Below are 12,585 nucleotides of genomic sequence, written 5' to 3' on the forward strand. Positions count from 1 at the left end.
CTTTGCAAATTCTTCTTCACCCACTCTGTTTTGATCTCCCCACTCTTTTCATCGAGAAACGACCTCCGTGGTCGTCCAAGAGATTCCTCAAGCTAGTAGCAAAAGTCAAAAGCTCAGCTGACTTGGAACATATGACACTGGCTGAGATGAAAGGAATCATCCTTGTCAGTCCTTCACCTCCACCTATCTCGGCTGCTTCTCCGAGACGCTTCTGCTTCCCTGCTAGCATCCGGCTAAACTCAACCGAAAAAGTCCCCAGGGTCTGGGTGAGAGTCGTGACCAGCTCCATTCCTACCGCATCCCATCCTGTAGGGATGGAGTCCATGGCTTCTTTATACTGTTGGAAAGACTCTTCCACTTGCTCCTTCATCTGATGATGGTACCGTTCGGCCATCTCTTTTGCTTCCTTGGCGGACTTTTCTCGGATCTTGGCTTGCTCCAGAGCGATCTGCACTTCGTTGAGCTCCTTCTCGTAGCCCCGCTTGGCATTCAGACAAGCCTCCAGGAGTTCTTGGATGAGCTGGATCACATCTGTGAACTTGGTCCTGACTGCCTTGGCCAGCCCACTGCATTTCTCCGTCACTACTTGGAGGTTTTTGAGCTGATTGGGAAGCAAAGCTGTGACCACCTCCGTCTCCTGGATGAGAGTCCGCACAATTGTTTTCATCTGTTCCGGGATGCTGCTCGCTAACAATCTAATCTGATCCATGTTGACGTGGGCTTCATTGAAGGCGGTCCAGCCTCGGTTGCTGACTTGGCACAGGGAGGCTTTGAAGGATTCTGGATACTTGAGGTGCTGGAAGCCACCCTCAGGAGGTAATATGTTGATGGAGAAATCTCCTTGTCCTGTTGAGATGAAGATCAGCTCCCCTAGGATAGCAATGGAGATGGGTGCTGGCATGAGGAACTCCTCCCAGTTGGCATAAGGCTTCATGAGAAGCTCTGTTTCTCTCCGTACATCTTGTCCTCTGCTAAGGGTCTCTATGGCTTTGATCACCTCACATGACTCTCCTGCTGATGCCATAGTGGATAGCCTGCAAAGAAAAATAACATCACTCTTAACAAAGCTGTTTATAGATAGTCCTCGGCTTTCGACTGGTCACTTACCCTGTTTCCCCAAAAATAAGACCTCCCCGGATAATAAACCCAATCAGGCTTTTGAGTGCATGCACTAAAATAAGCCCTACCCCGAAAATAAGCCTCCCTGAAAATATTGCAACATAGCAGCATCCATGAGGTGACCACGCTCGCCGCCTCCAAAATAATGAGACCTCTCCAAAAATAAGGCCAAGTGCTTATTTTGGGTGTCATGCTTGGGGACACGTGATAACAGCAAGTCTATGTTACAGCTGATGTCCCCCAGAGCTACTTACAACCTGTTTTCAACTACAACAGCTGCACACACACACTCACAAACCACAGTCATGTGATCTCATTTTGGACACTTGGCAAGCAACCTTTATAGTTATTTTCAGCTTTCCACAGTCATGTGACCACAATTTGTGATAAACCCCACCCCCCCGGTTTCCAGTGTTTACTTCTGGTTTCTGGCAAAAAAATGCCCATTAGGGAAAATTGATTAACAACCATGGTGTTTAGTTAATGACCACCGTAAAATATTTCAAAAAATCTGATCTGGTCACATACTGTCTCAATTTATGACTGCAACAACTTACCATTCATTTCCAGGCTTAATAGCGATTGTAAGTCAAGGATTACTTGTAAAAGAATGATCCAATTGCCCCAGGAAGATACCAACATCAGAACCCTAAAATTTGCAATCTTGAATCAGAATGGGCAATCTGAGGTTAGCGGCAATAGACTTAACAAATAAGGCTTGAAATTTCATATTGGTTCGATCATTCCACCTAAGGTTTTGGGCTATTGGCTGCTGTCCCAAATGGTCACAGATGAAAGAGCTGTTCAGAACATTCATTCAAACAGTAGATAATATACAGCAGAAGTGGCTGGCTACCATGATAAGTTGATGCACTTCTCCCAAAAGGAACAGGAATTACAAGAACGGATAAATGCCGTGAATCAGAAGATCATCCAGACGCAAGTCCAATGCAATGAGCTACTTACTTTCCAAGGGAATGTTCTGTTAAAGCAATCCTGGGTCAGAAAATGCCTTGCGCTGCTGGACGTACTGGCAGGCAAGGTTCATGTAGCCACAGTCATGTCTCAACATGCTTGTTTCCCTGAGTTTCTGGTGGACATCTTAGGGGACATTGTACATGTGATGGGTGAGAAGGGTGGGGAAGCATTCGTTCAGAATCAGAAAATCCAGGATTCAGTTCTGGAAATAAAGAAAGCAGTGAAGACTCTGAAAAGCAGAGTAGGAAAGAGCACGTTGCAGGATTATTAATGTTTCCATGACCTCCTCCTTCATGTTAACATGACTATGTACAGGTCGTCCTCAATTTATGACCAGTTGCTTAACAGCTAAAGTCATGACCGATCTCTGATGGGGCTGCCCTTGAAGAGCATCCGGCGACTTCAGCTAGTCCAGAATGCGGCCGCGCGAGTGATTGTGGGTGCACCTCAGTTCGCCCACATAACACCCATCCTCCGCGAGCTGCGCTGGCTACCTGTTGATCTCCGGGTGCGCTTCAAGGTCCTACTTACCACCCATAAAGCCCTTCATGGCAGTGGATCTGCGTACTTGAGAGACCGCCTCCTGCCAATTACCTCCTTGCGACCTATTAGATCGCACAGATTAGGCCTCCTCCGAGTTCCATCTGCCAGTCAGTGTCGACTGGCAACTACGCGGAGGAGAGCCTTTTCAGTAGTAGCTCCGACCCTTTGGAACGATCTCCCCGTGGAGATTCGTACCCTCACCACCCTCCAGACCTTCCGCACAGCCCTCAAGACCTGGCTATCCCGTCAGGCCTGGGGATAAAGATCGTAATCTGTCCCCACCCGAATGATGAATGTTGTGTTTTATTTTTACTTGCACTGTTTTCATGTTTATTGTTTTATTGTCTTGTATCCCCTTCCCTATAAATTGTAAGCCGCCCTGAGTCCCCTCAGGGAAAAGGGCAGCCTATAAATAATAAACAAACTAAACTAAACTAAACTCCCCAACAGCTACTTACAACTCAGATTGGAAGTTCTGATGGCTGCCCCTCCCCTCAGTCAAATGACTCCATTTTAAGTGCTCACTATTGTGGGAATCTGCCCCATAATTGGCCAGGTAGATTAGCTGAGATCAAAAGAATAATAAACTATTTGAATTGATCCCAGTGAACATTTGCCAAGAGCCATATGGAAAAAACAGTCCTGGGAAAGCTTTTAGATAAGAGAGAGTCGAATCCATTTCAAGTGTTTATGTGAATAGCAATACACAGATACACACAGGAATGAGAGGCCTCTATTATCTGAGATATAAACACACAGAATTAGCCTTGCATCCTTTTGCCGCTTCGTGTAACAGATCAGTTACTCCCATATGCCTAATGTAGCTCTCTGTATGATTTACAATTCTATACCTCCTCATTTCCCCTTATCAAAGGGGAACCTTTTGTTCCTCCTCCCTGCTTTCTCTGCCAGGATGTGTAATCAAGAAGTGATTTGTAACATACTGTGAAATCCTTTGTTTGTACTAACTGCTGATGAACTAGTTTCTTTGAATTTTCCTAATAAAAGGTGCTCTGGTATAACCAGAAATCCACCATTTTCACCCAGACTGCAGTGTGTGTGTGTCTCATTACCAAAGCAGCCTAGGAATTAGAATTCGTGGAATGGTCCATCGGATTGGGGGAATACTAGCATTTTCAATGCAAGCTTATTCCTTCACACTATCCTGCGGCCACATGAACATGTTTTGCAGTGATTTTAACAGAAACCGGCATTTACTTCTGATTTTCAGCAAAATCGGCCCACAGTAAACCTTTAGGCAAGTTCCATTATAGCATTATAGCAATAGCAATAGCACTTAGTATTATATACCACTTCACAGTGATTTACAGTCCTTGCTAAGCAGTTTGCAGATTCAGCATATTGTTCCCAACAATCTGGGTCCTAATTTTATCAACCACGGAAGGACGGAAGGCTGAGTCAACCTTGAGCCGGTCAGGATCGAACTCCTGGCAGTTGGTAGAATTAGCTTTCAATACTGCATTCTAGCCACTGTGCCGCCACGGCTCTGATTGGTCATAACTCAAAGACTATCTTCATTGTATTTACCAGTTCCTTATAAGATGCCAACATGGAACTAAATACTGAAATGACATACACATTTTGTTATGCTGCCCAATGGCAAACTTTTTCCCACCTATTTGCTTTGCAGCCATGTTGAAGTACAACTTCTAGATAGGTTTTCCAGGTCCTATTGTAGTTCACCATGAATATTTTTCTAGTAGGTGCTTCCAAGATGAGAGTTTTATTATACAAGTATCCTGTGTCCTTGTCAAGAAGGTGGATGCTACAATCTTCAATTCGGAAAGCTTTTGTGTTTTCTGGTCCCTTTTGCCTTTTTTTCTTCCAAGAAAAGACTTGTTCCCAGGTGAGAAATATAGAATGAGTGCAGTCTTTGTATTCATAGCCCACAGAGCCATCCATGTTCTAATTCATTTTCCCCAATCTTCTCCTTTCTGACCAAGTGTTTTTGGAAACGCTAGTCCAATACTTCTGGACTTCCAGATGCCTATTCTAATAAAAATATTATAGTTTGTACTTTTGATAACCCAAATGTGACTGAATGCTTGCATTTACACGTTTATTTGCATTCCTCTGAACACTGAAAAGCAGTCTTCATGTATTTGTTGAAACCTGCATGTACAACAATAAATACGTTGGTTTTCAAGATGTCAAGGCTACTTGATAGAAGTACTGAAGCTTTGAAAAATACCAGATTTTCAGTCATAAGATCTGTCTTGCTTTATGAATGTATATCCCTCTGCCACGCCTGTAACCTATCGACCCAAGTATCTCTAGATGCAACTCCAACATTCCTTCTCAATAGATTTTAGACTGTGTTAGTTAAAAATCCATACCGGGTACGGGTTCTGGGAAGTCGGGGGGGGGGGGGGGAAGGAGGAGGGGGGGTGGGGGGTGGAGGGAGGGAGGGGTACACACAACAAAAAAAAATTGTACTTCAATGTTTTAATGATTGACAAATGATATATTTGTGTTTTTTTTTCAAAGAAAAATAAAAAAGTTTTGTTCAAATACAAAAAAAAAAAAAAAAAAAAAAAAAGAGGAATGGTCCCACATTTGGAAAATATCAAATAATTTGACAGATGACTGAAGGTGCCATCCCAGACTCCTTTCACTAAAACCCTTAAAAGAGTGTTTTTCCCCTCAGCAGGCAAAACAGTACCTGCTAAGGAGGGAAGAGAAAAGAGATTTTCCATCAATAGCAGTATGTTTCAAACTTGGCAACTTTAAAATGTGTGGTCTTCAGCTCCAACAATTCCCTGGCTTAAAGCTGCCAAGTTTGAAAAACATTACTTTGTCCTTTTCTGAATGAATAGCGGCACCAGCAGCCCTTAAAAGGAAAGGTGACTGCAGAGGAGCATGGTTTGGAAATAAAAGATAATTCAGTTTATTAGATAAACTGCTTGATCATCCATGCAATGCTAGATGACATAAATCATTTAAGAAAGCGTACTTTTATTCTACCTGAAGGACTGGAAGAAGACGTATTACACAGCTGGCTGTATTTAAAGTGAAAAAATAGGCATTCTAGATTATGAGTTTGTTGACCTCCTCAAATGCCAAAGATGATCTTAGTTACAATTATGATGAATCTTTTATCAAACTTCACATTACTTTCGTCAAATGATACCGAACAAAACTGAATAAATGTCAAAAATCTATAATGGATGAATAACTCAGATTCTTAGCAACAGAAGTGTAATACTGCATTGTTAGTCGTGTGCTGTTTTTTTTACAATGCAACAATATGCCCACTGTCTATCCTGGACCTATGCATGCCAGGTGATAGGAGACAGAATTACAACACAATAATAAGGAAGGTGAAAAAAGCAATAAAATGCATTTCAGGAATTATATTTTCTCCTTTGGCAAAACTCTTCCACTTACAGCTCAACTTTTTCCTAATGAAATCAAACAAACTCAAGAGTCCGCTTAGATTACAAATAGATTACAACTAGACAAACTATATTTGGATTCGGGGATTAATTTCTGTTTAGTCTTAAAAAAAAAAGCTTGGCAACTTTAAAGCTTGTGGACTTCAACTCCCAGAATTCCCTACACAGCCAGCTGCCTCAGGATTTCTGGGAGTTGAAGTCCACACGAATTTAAGTGGCCAAGGACGAGAAATATTGATTTAAAAGAGAATTCACCGTTTTGGATCAGAACCATGGAAGCGGTCGTTTAAATATAAGGTTCTCTTATTGGATGGAATCAGTCCACTACTTTTATTGAAGTCTATTTTAGCGCCCTCATCGTTTATATTGCTCTTCTCCGTTTTCATTGGCTTAGCGCTCACGGATGGGCGGAGCTAGTGCTTCCTCTCTAGGCAACCGAAGCTCCCCCCCCCAAAAAAAAAATTCCAATCCGGCCCGCGCCACTACGCGCATGAGCAGTTTGAGAGCCTCCATCTGTTGACCGAACGTTAGGGACCGTTGCTAAAGGTTCGAAAGGGGCGGGGGCGGAGGCGTGGGGGGGGGCATATTGGAACGAGGAACTAACCAATGAAAAGACGGGAGGACCCTGGGGAGCCGGGGTTCCAGCATCGCACAGCCAATCAGAAAGCTCGCGGATGCTGGGTGAGTTGAAACGTTGGAGAGGTGTGTGTACATTGGTTTAAGGGCGGACGTTCCCTTGAGTCGCCAGTTTTTGTTTTTTATTTGGGTTTACGTTAAGAGCTGTGGGACAAAAATTGGAATTGAACCAAAGGAAGCTCCATGCGCAGGTAGCTATGAAATGTACAGTAATATAGCCAGGAGAAGTACATTACAACTTAATTGTGGGGTATTGGGGCTGTCTGAATCGCCAATACTGGTTAAGGGAATCGTCATCACTGGAGGTTTTTAAGAAGAGGCTGGACAAACGCTTGCCTGAAATGGTCTCTTGCTTGAGCAGGGGGCTGGACTAGAAGACCTCTAAGGTCCCTTCCAGCTCCATTGATTGATTGGTTACTTTAGGGGTACGGTTTATGCTGGATTTGCCAACCAGGAAATTAGACCAGAAGTATATACATTTCTCTGAACCCAAAGCACTCATTGCATGGAATGAGGTGAATGATGTTTTATCAGATTGTTTTAAACAACTGATAAGATTCAGAAAGTTTAAAAATCCAATAAATTAAAAAAAAAACGTCCTGGGGTGGCCTGTGTAGGAACTGTAACTGAGAATCATGTGGCTAAAAGTAAAACCATCTTCCCCAATGTGGAGACTGCAGATTCCAGTCATGTGGAGTCCCAGGTTGGTTGCATAGCCTAAAAAGCATCTGAGATGGTAAGATTGGTGAGGCTTTGGTTTAGAGCAGTGTTTCTCAACCTTAGCATGTTTATGTTTTGTGGACTTGAATTCCCAGAATTCCTCAGTCAGCATGGTGGCTAAGTAAAGCAGCTAAGGTTGAGAAACACTGGTTTAGAGTCTTTTCAATTTTCAAGATGTTTGGACTTCAACTTCCAGAATTCTCCAATCAGGACACTCAAATCTGTTTGTTATCCTTCTTGGATAATGTATTGATCTCCCCCAGTGTTTGTCTACAAGCAATAATAACTCAATCAGAAATAAACTGGAATTAATCCAAACAAATTTGAATATTTTTTGTGGGGTAAGGGGGAATGAACTCAGTGTTTCAGGTTGAGGCTTTTATCAACTGAAACTGATTTGGTAGTGCCAGACTTTCCTTGACTGTTAGATCTTCCTTTCCTTAAAGATCTAACTGATCTTCAAACAGTGATGCATCATAAGGTTTCCTGCAAAATTGAATGTTGCAATGTTTGCTATATATAAAGTATATGGTATATGTGAAATATATGTGATATGTATGTATGTGTGTACATATGTATCTATGTACACACAAACATACACACACCACATCTGCATGTAATTTTCAGTAAGGTAGAAGAAAAAATGTTTATAGGATTTTAGGTATTTAGGTATTTATTGGGATTTATATGCCGCCCTTTTCCCTGAGGGGACTCAGGGCGGCTTACAACCACAGGGGAGGGGAAGTGCAAGGTCAAAACAAAACAATATGTGAACAACAGAAAAATAATAAAACCCAACTTTCATTCAGCAATCAAACAAACACTCGGGCGGGTAATTAGGAGCCTATCCCCAGGCCTGCTGGGAGAGCCAGATCTTGAGGGCTGCGCGGAAGGTCTGGATAGTGGTGAGGGTGCGGATCTCCATGGGGAGCTCGTTCCATAGGGTCGGGGCAGCAACAGAAAAGGCTCTCCTCCGTGTGGTCGCCAGTCGGCATTGACTGGCAGATGGAATTCGGAGGAGGCCCAGTCTGTGCGATCTAATTGGTCGATTTAGGGAGGTAATCGGCAGAAGGCGGTCTCTCAAGTACCCAGATCCACTACCATGGAGTGCTTTAAAGATGGTCATCAGTATCCTGAAGCGCACCCGGAGACCAACAGGCAGCCAGTGCAGCTCGCGGAGGACAGGTGTAACGTGGGCGAACCGCGGTGCGCCCACTATCACTCGCGCGGCTGCATTTTGGACTAGCTGTAGTCGCCGGATGCACTTCAGGGGCAACCCCATGTAGAGCCCATTGCAGTATTCCAGTCTAGAGATCACAAGGGCTCGAGCGACTGTTGTGAGAGCCCCCCGATCTAAATAGGGCCGCAACTGACGGACCAGGCGAACCTGGGCAAATGCCCCCCTGGTCACAGCCGACAGCTGGTGATCAAGAGTCAGCTGTGAATCCAGGAGGACTCCTAAGTTGCGGACCCTATCTGAGGGGTATAGAATTTGACCCCCCAGCCTAAGTGTTGGTATATTAGCCAAATTATTGGGGGGGAAACACAACAGCCACTCGGTCTTATCCGGGTTGAGTACCAGTTTGTTAACACTCATCCAGTTCTTAACGGCCTCCAGCCCCTGGTTCATCACGTCCACCGCTTCATTGAGTTGGCACGGGGCGGACAGATACAATTGTGTATCGTCCGCATATTGATGGTATTTTATACCGTGCCTCCGAATGATCTCGCCCAGCGGTTTCATGTATATGTTAAATAGTAGGGGTGATAGGACCGAACCCTGGGGTACCCCACATGTTAGGGGCCTCAGGGACGATCTCTGCCCCCCGACTAACACCGACTGCGACCTGTCCGAGAGGTAGGAGGAGAACCACCGCAGAACAGTGCCTCCCACTCCCACCTCCCGCAGTCGTCGCAGAAGGATACCATGGTCGATGGTATCGAAAGCCGCTGAGAGGTCAAGGAGAACCAGGATGGACGCATAGCCTCCATCTCTGGCCCTCCAGAGATCATCGGTCAATGCGACCAAAGCGGTTTCTGTGCTGTAACCAGGTCTGAAGCCGGACTGGAAGGGGTCAAGATAGCTAGCTTCCTCCAAGGTCCGTTGAAGCTGAAAGGCCACCACCTTCTCAACAACCTTCCCAATAAAGGGAAGGTTGGAGACAGGACGAAAGTTGTTTAAAATGGCTGGATCTAACGATGGTTTCTTCAGGATTATTTGGGTGAGGAATGATTTGTCTATTTTTAAATAGTTATACTGACTTCCTGTAGATTTCCAGATAAAATACTGTTTGAAGCATTGACTGTCATCTTAAACACCTAAATTAGGTTAATTTTACCGAAGTGAAGACCATTTTTATATAATCTCCGCTGCTCATTGCAATAATAGGAAAGTACGCTGTTTCTCTATGTCACTGTTTCTTAAACTTTTTTTTTCAGGATTCCTTCCCATTTTTAAAATTATGGAGAACCCCAAAAGAGCATTTATTTGTATGGGTTATATTTATTGATATTTACTATATTAGAAATTAAAATTGATGCATTCACTGCCATTACAGCTTCTCACAACTGTTTGATAAGATTTTGATATTGTACTATCTTTCAACATAGGCTGGCAAATAATTTTGATTTCATGGACCAATGAGAGGATCTTGGGGAATCCCAGGGATGCCAAGATCACCCTTTAAGAGAGACTGTTTTATGTAATCCTTCTCAGGTAGTAGACTTAACTGGAAAGATACTCCTGAGTGCCATCAACTCATCAGATTGTGACTTGTGATCAGTCTTCTGTCATTGGACAGCCATTTGGTGTAGGGTCTCCTGCTTGAGCAAAAGGGTTTGACTAGAAGTCCTCCAAGGTCCTTTCCAACTCTGTTATTCTCAGTCATTGCCTTTATGGTTATGGGGCATTTTTCCTTAATCAGGAGTCTAGCTTCTTTTAGAGTCCCACAAAAAAGCCTTCAATTGTAATAGATATAATTAATTTTCACATGAATGTGTTTGATTCGATAGTGAAATTTTGTTTTAATAATGTGCTTAAATAGTCATGAGTAGAATTGAAATTTTTATTACTCAATGTATTTGTATATTTTGAAGGACCTTGGAGTGAGACCATGGACAAGAGGAAAGATTCAGGCAAGCACCTGGACCCCCCTGCTGTATTCCAGACTACAAGGCCAACTGGTAAAAGAATCAGCAAATTCCTTCTTAGAGATAACCTAGCCATACAATTATTGCTACGGTTGCAACTTCTAAGCTAGCCTTTCTAATGCATTATGTGTGTTTTGTAGAAATCTACCTGAAATCCACTAAGAACAAAGTAAATTTTCCAGATTATTTCCTGAGAGTATTCACAAAGAGCATAACTTGCCAGTTGTTAAATTATGACACTGATCCATTTCTGGTTGGAGTATAAAATATTACCTATAAAGCTGTTACGGAACCAGTTATAGTTGTTGAGGCACCAGTCTAAAAAACAGGAGACTGGGAATTCTAGTCCTCCTTTAGGCACAAAGCCAGCTGAGTAATCTTCAGCCAGTCACTGCCTCTCAGCCCCAGGAAGCAGGCAATAGCAAACAGCTACTGAAATCTTAGCAATAGCTCTTAGACTTATATACCACTTCACAGTGCTTTACAGCCCTCTCTAAGAGTCAGCCTATTGCCCTCAACAACCTGGGTCCTCGTTTTACCCACCTCGGAAGGATGGAAGGCTAAGTCAACCGTGAGCCTGTTGAGATTTGAACTGCTAAACTGCTGGCAGCCAGTGATCAGCAGAAGTAGCCTGCAGTACTGCACTCTAACCACTTGCCAAGAAACGTGTACAGGCAGTCACCAGAAGTCAATATTGACTTGAAGCTGTGTCTGTCTATGTGTATGTGTGCATGTATACACAGACACACACAGCCCATACCCTTTCAGAAAACAGTCCTATAATCTCACTGGTGCTCTCTGACCTCTGGGGATTTCTGATATGGTGTGAGAAATTGATCAGATGGCCAGAAGAGCAAAGAGATATTTGTTTTTCCATGTCTTCCTGGATTCTTTTCACCAAATAATTTTTTCCCCTTAGTTTGCAAAGGGAGCAACAGGCATACTTAAACCAGCACAACAGATGTCAGTGTAAAACTAAAGATCCCCATTTGGTGTTTTCATTAACAACTAATGGTTTTCTATCTGGTGAGAGCCTGGTTTAGCAATAGTAATAACACTTAGACATATACCGCTTCACAGTGTTTTACCAGCTCTCTCTAAGCGGTTTACAGAGTCAGCCTCTTGCCCCCAACAATCTGGGTCCTCATTTTACCCACCTTGGAAGGATGGAAGACTGAGTCAACCTTGAGCCTGGTGAGATTTGAATTGCCAAATTGCAGGCAGCTGGTAGTCAGCAAAAGTAGCCTGCAGTACTGCATTCTAACCACTGCACCACCATGGCTCATTATAGCATTATATATCCAAATACAAAATCATGATCTAGGTGTTTTCTGTGTTTCCCCCCCATCTTAGGATTTAGAGAATTGATCCCACCTTCACATTTCCAGAGCCAATCAGCACCACCTCCAACAGTGTCTACTACTGGGCTCTTGGGGGCCACAGCTTACCCTAACTGGGAGGAGGTTGCTGAACTCCGACGTGAGAATTTGCGTTTGAAAGACGAACTCCAAAGATGGAATACAAAAGTAGATACGACAGAAGACCCAAAAGATAAAACCAGGTGAACAATTCTGTGTCTTATTCATTTTCTCTGAACTTTTTAAATTCTGTGTGAGCTGGGAGAGGAAACTATTAGAAGAAGGTTGCTTTGAACCGTTTCTTAGCTGAACAATTGAGAGCGGCACCTTTTAGATTCATTTTTCTCTACTTTTGTTCTGTTTTCTTTGGACACTATGCAGGTAATCCTCCACTTATAACCACAATAGAGCCCAAAATTTCCATTGCTAGGACAGCTGTTAAGTGAAGTTTCATCCACTTTATGACCTTTCTTCTCACAGTTGTTAAGTGAATCACTGCAGTTAAATCAGTAACATAGTTGTTAAGTGAATCTGGCTTCTCCGTTTACTTTGCTTGTGAGAAGGACACAAAAAGTGATCACATGACCCCCAGGACACTGCAGCTGTCATAAATACATGCCAGTTGCCAATCGTCTGCACTTTAATCATGTGACCACGGGAATGGT

The 12,585-nt window shown here is 43.3% G+C and overlaps 1 protein-coding gene across 1 annotated transcript in view; it reads left to right on the forward strand.

Moving 5' to 3' along the window:
• The first annotated feature begins 6,754 nt into the window (after positions 1–6,754).
• The window catches only part of LOC116503986 (coiled-coil alpha-helical rod protein 1-like), a 33,755-nt gene continuing 27,924 nt past the window's right edge, over positions 6,755–12,585 (forward strand). Inside the window, exons 1-3 of the mRNA XM_032210786.1 lie at positions 6,755–6,883; positions 10,509–10,595; positions 11,916–12,123. Coding sequence (XP_032066677.1) covers positions 10,526–10,595; positions 11,916–12,123 — 278 coding nt within the window. The 5' untranslated portion in view covers positions 6,755–6,883; positions 10,509–10,525. The remainder of the gene's footprint in view (positions 6,884–10,508; positions 10,596–11,915; positions 12,124–12,585) is intronic.

The sequence above is a fragment of the Thamnophis elegans genome, chromosome 2, assembly GCF_009769535.1.
Source record: "Thamnophis elegans isolate rThaEle1 chromosome 2, rThaEle1.pri, whole genome shotgun sequence".
NCBI lineage: Eukaryota > Metazoa > Chordata > Lepidosauria > Squamata > Colubridae > Thamnophis > Thamnophis elegans.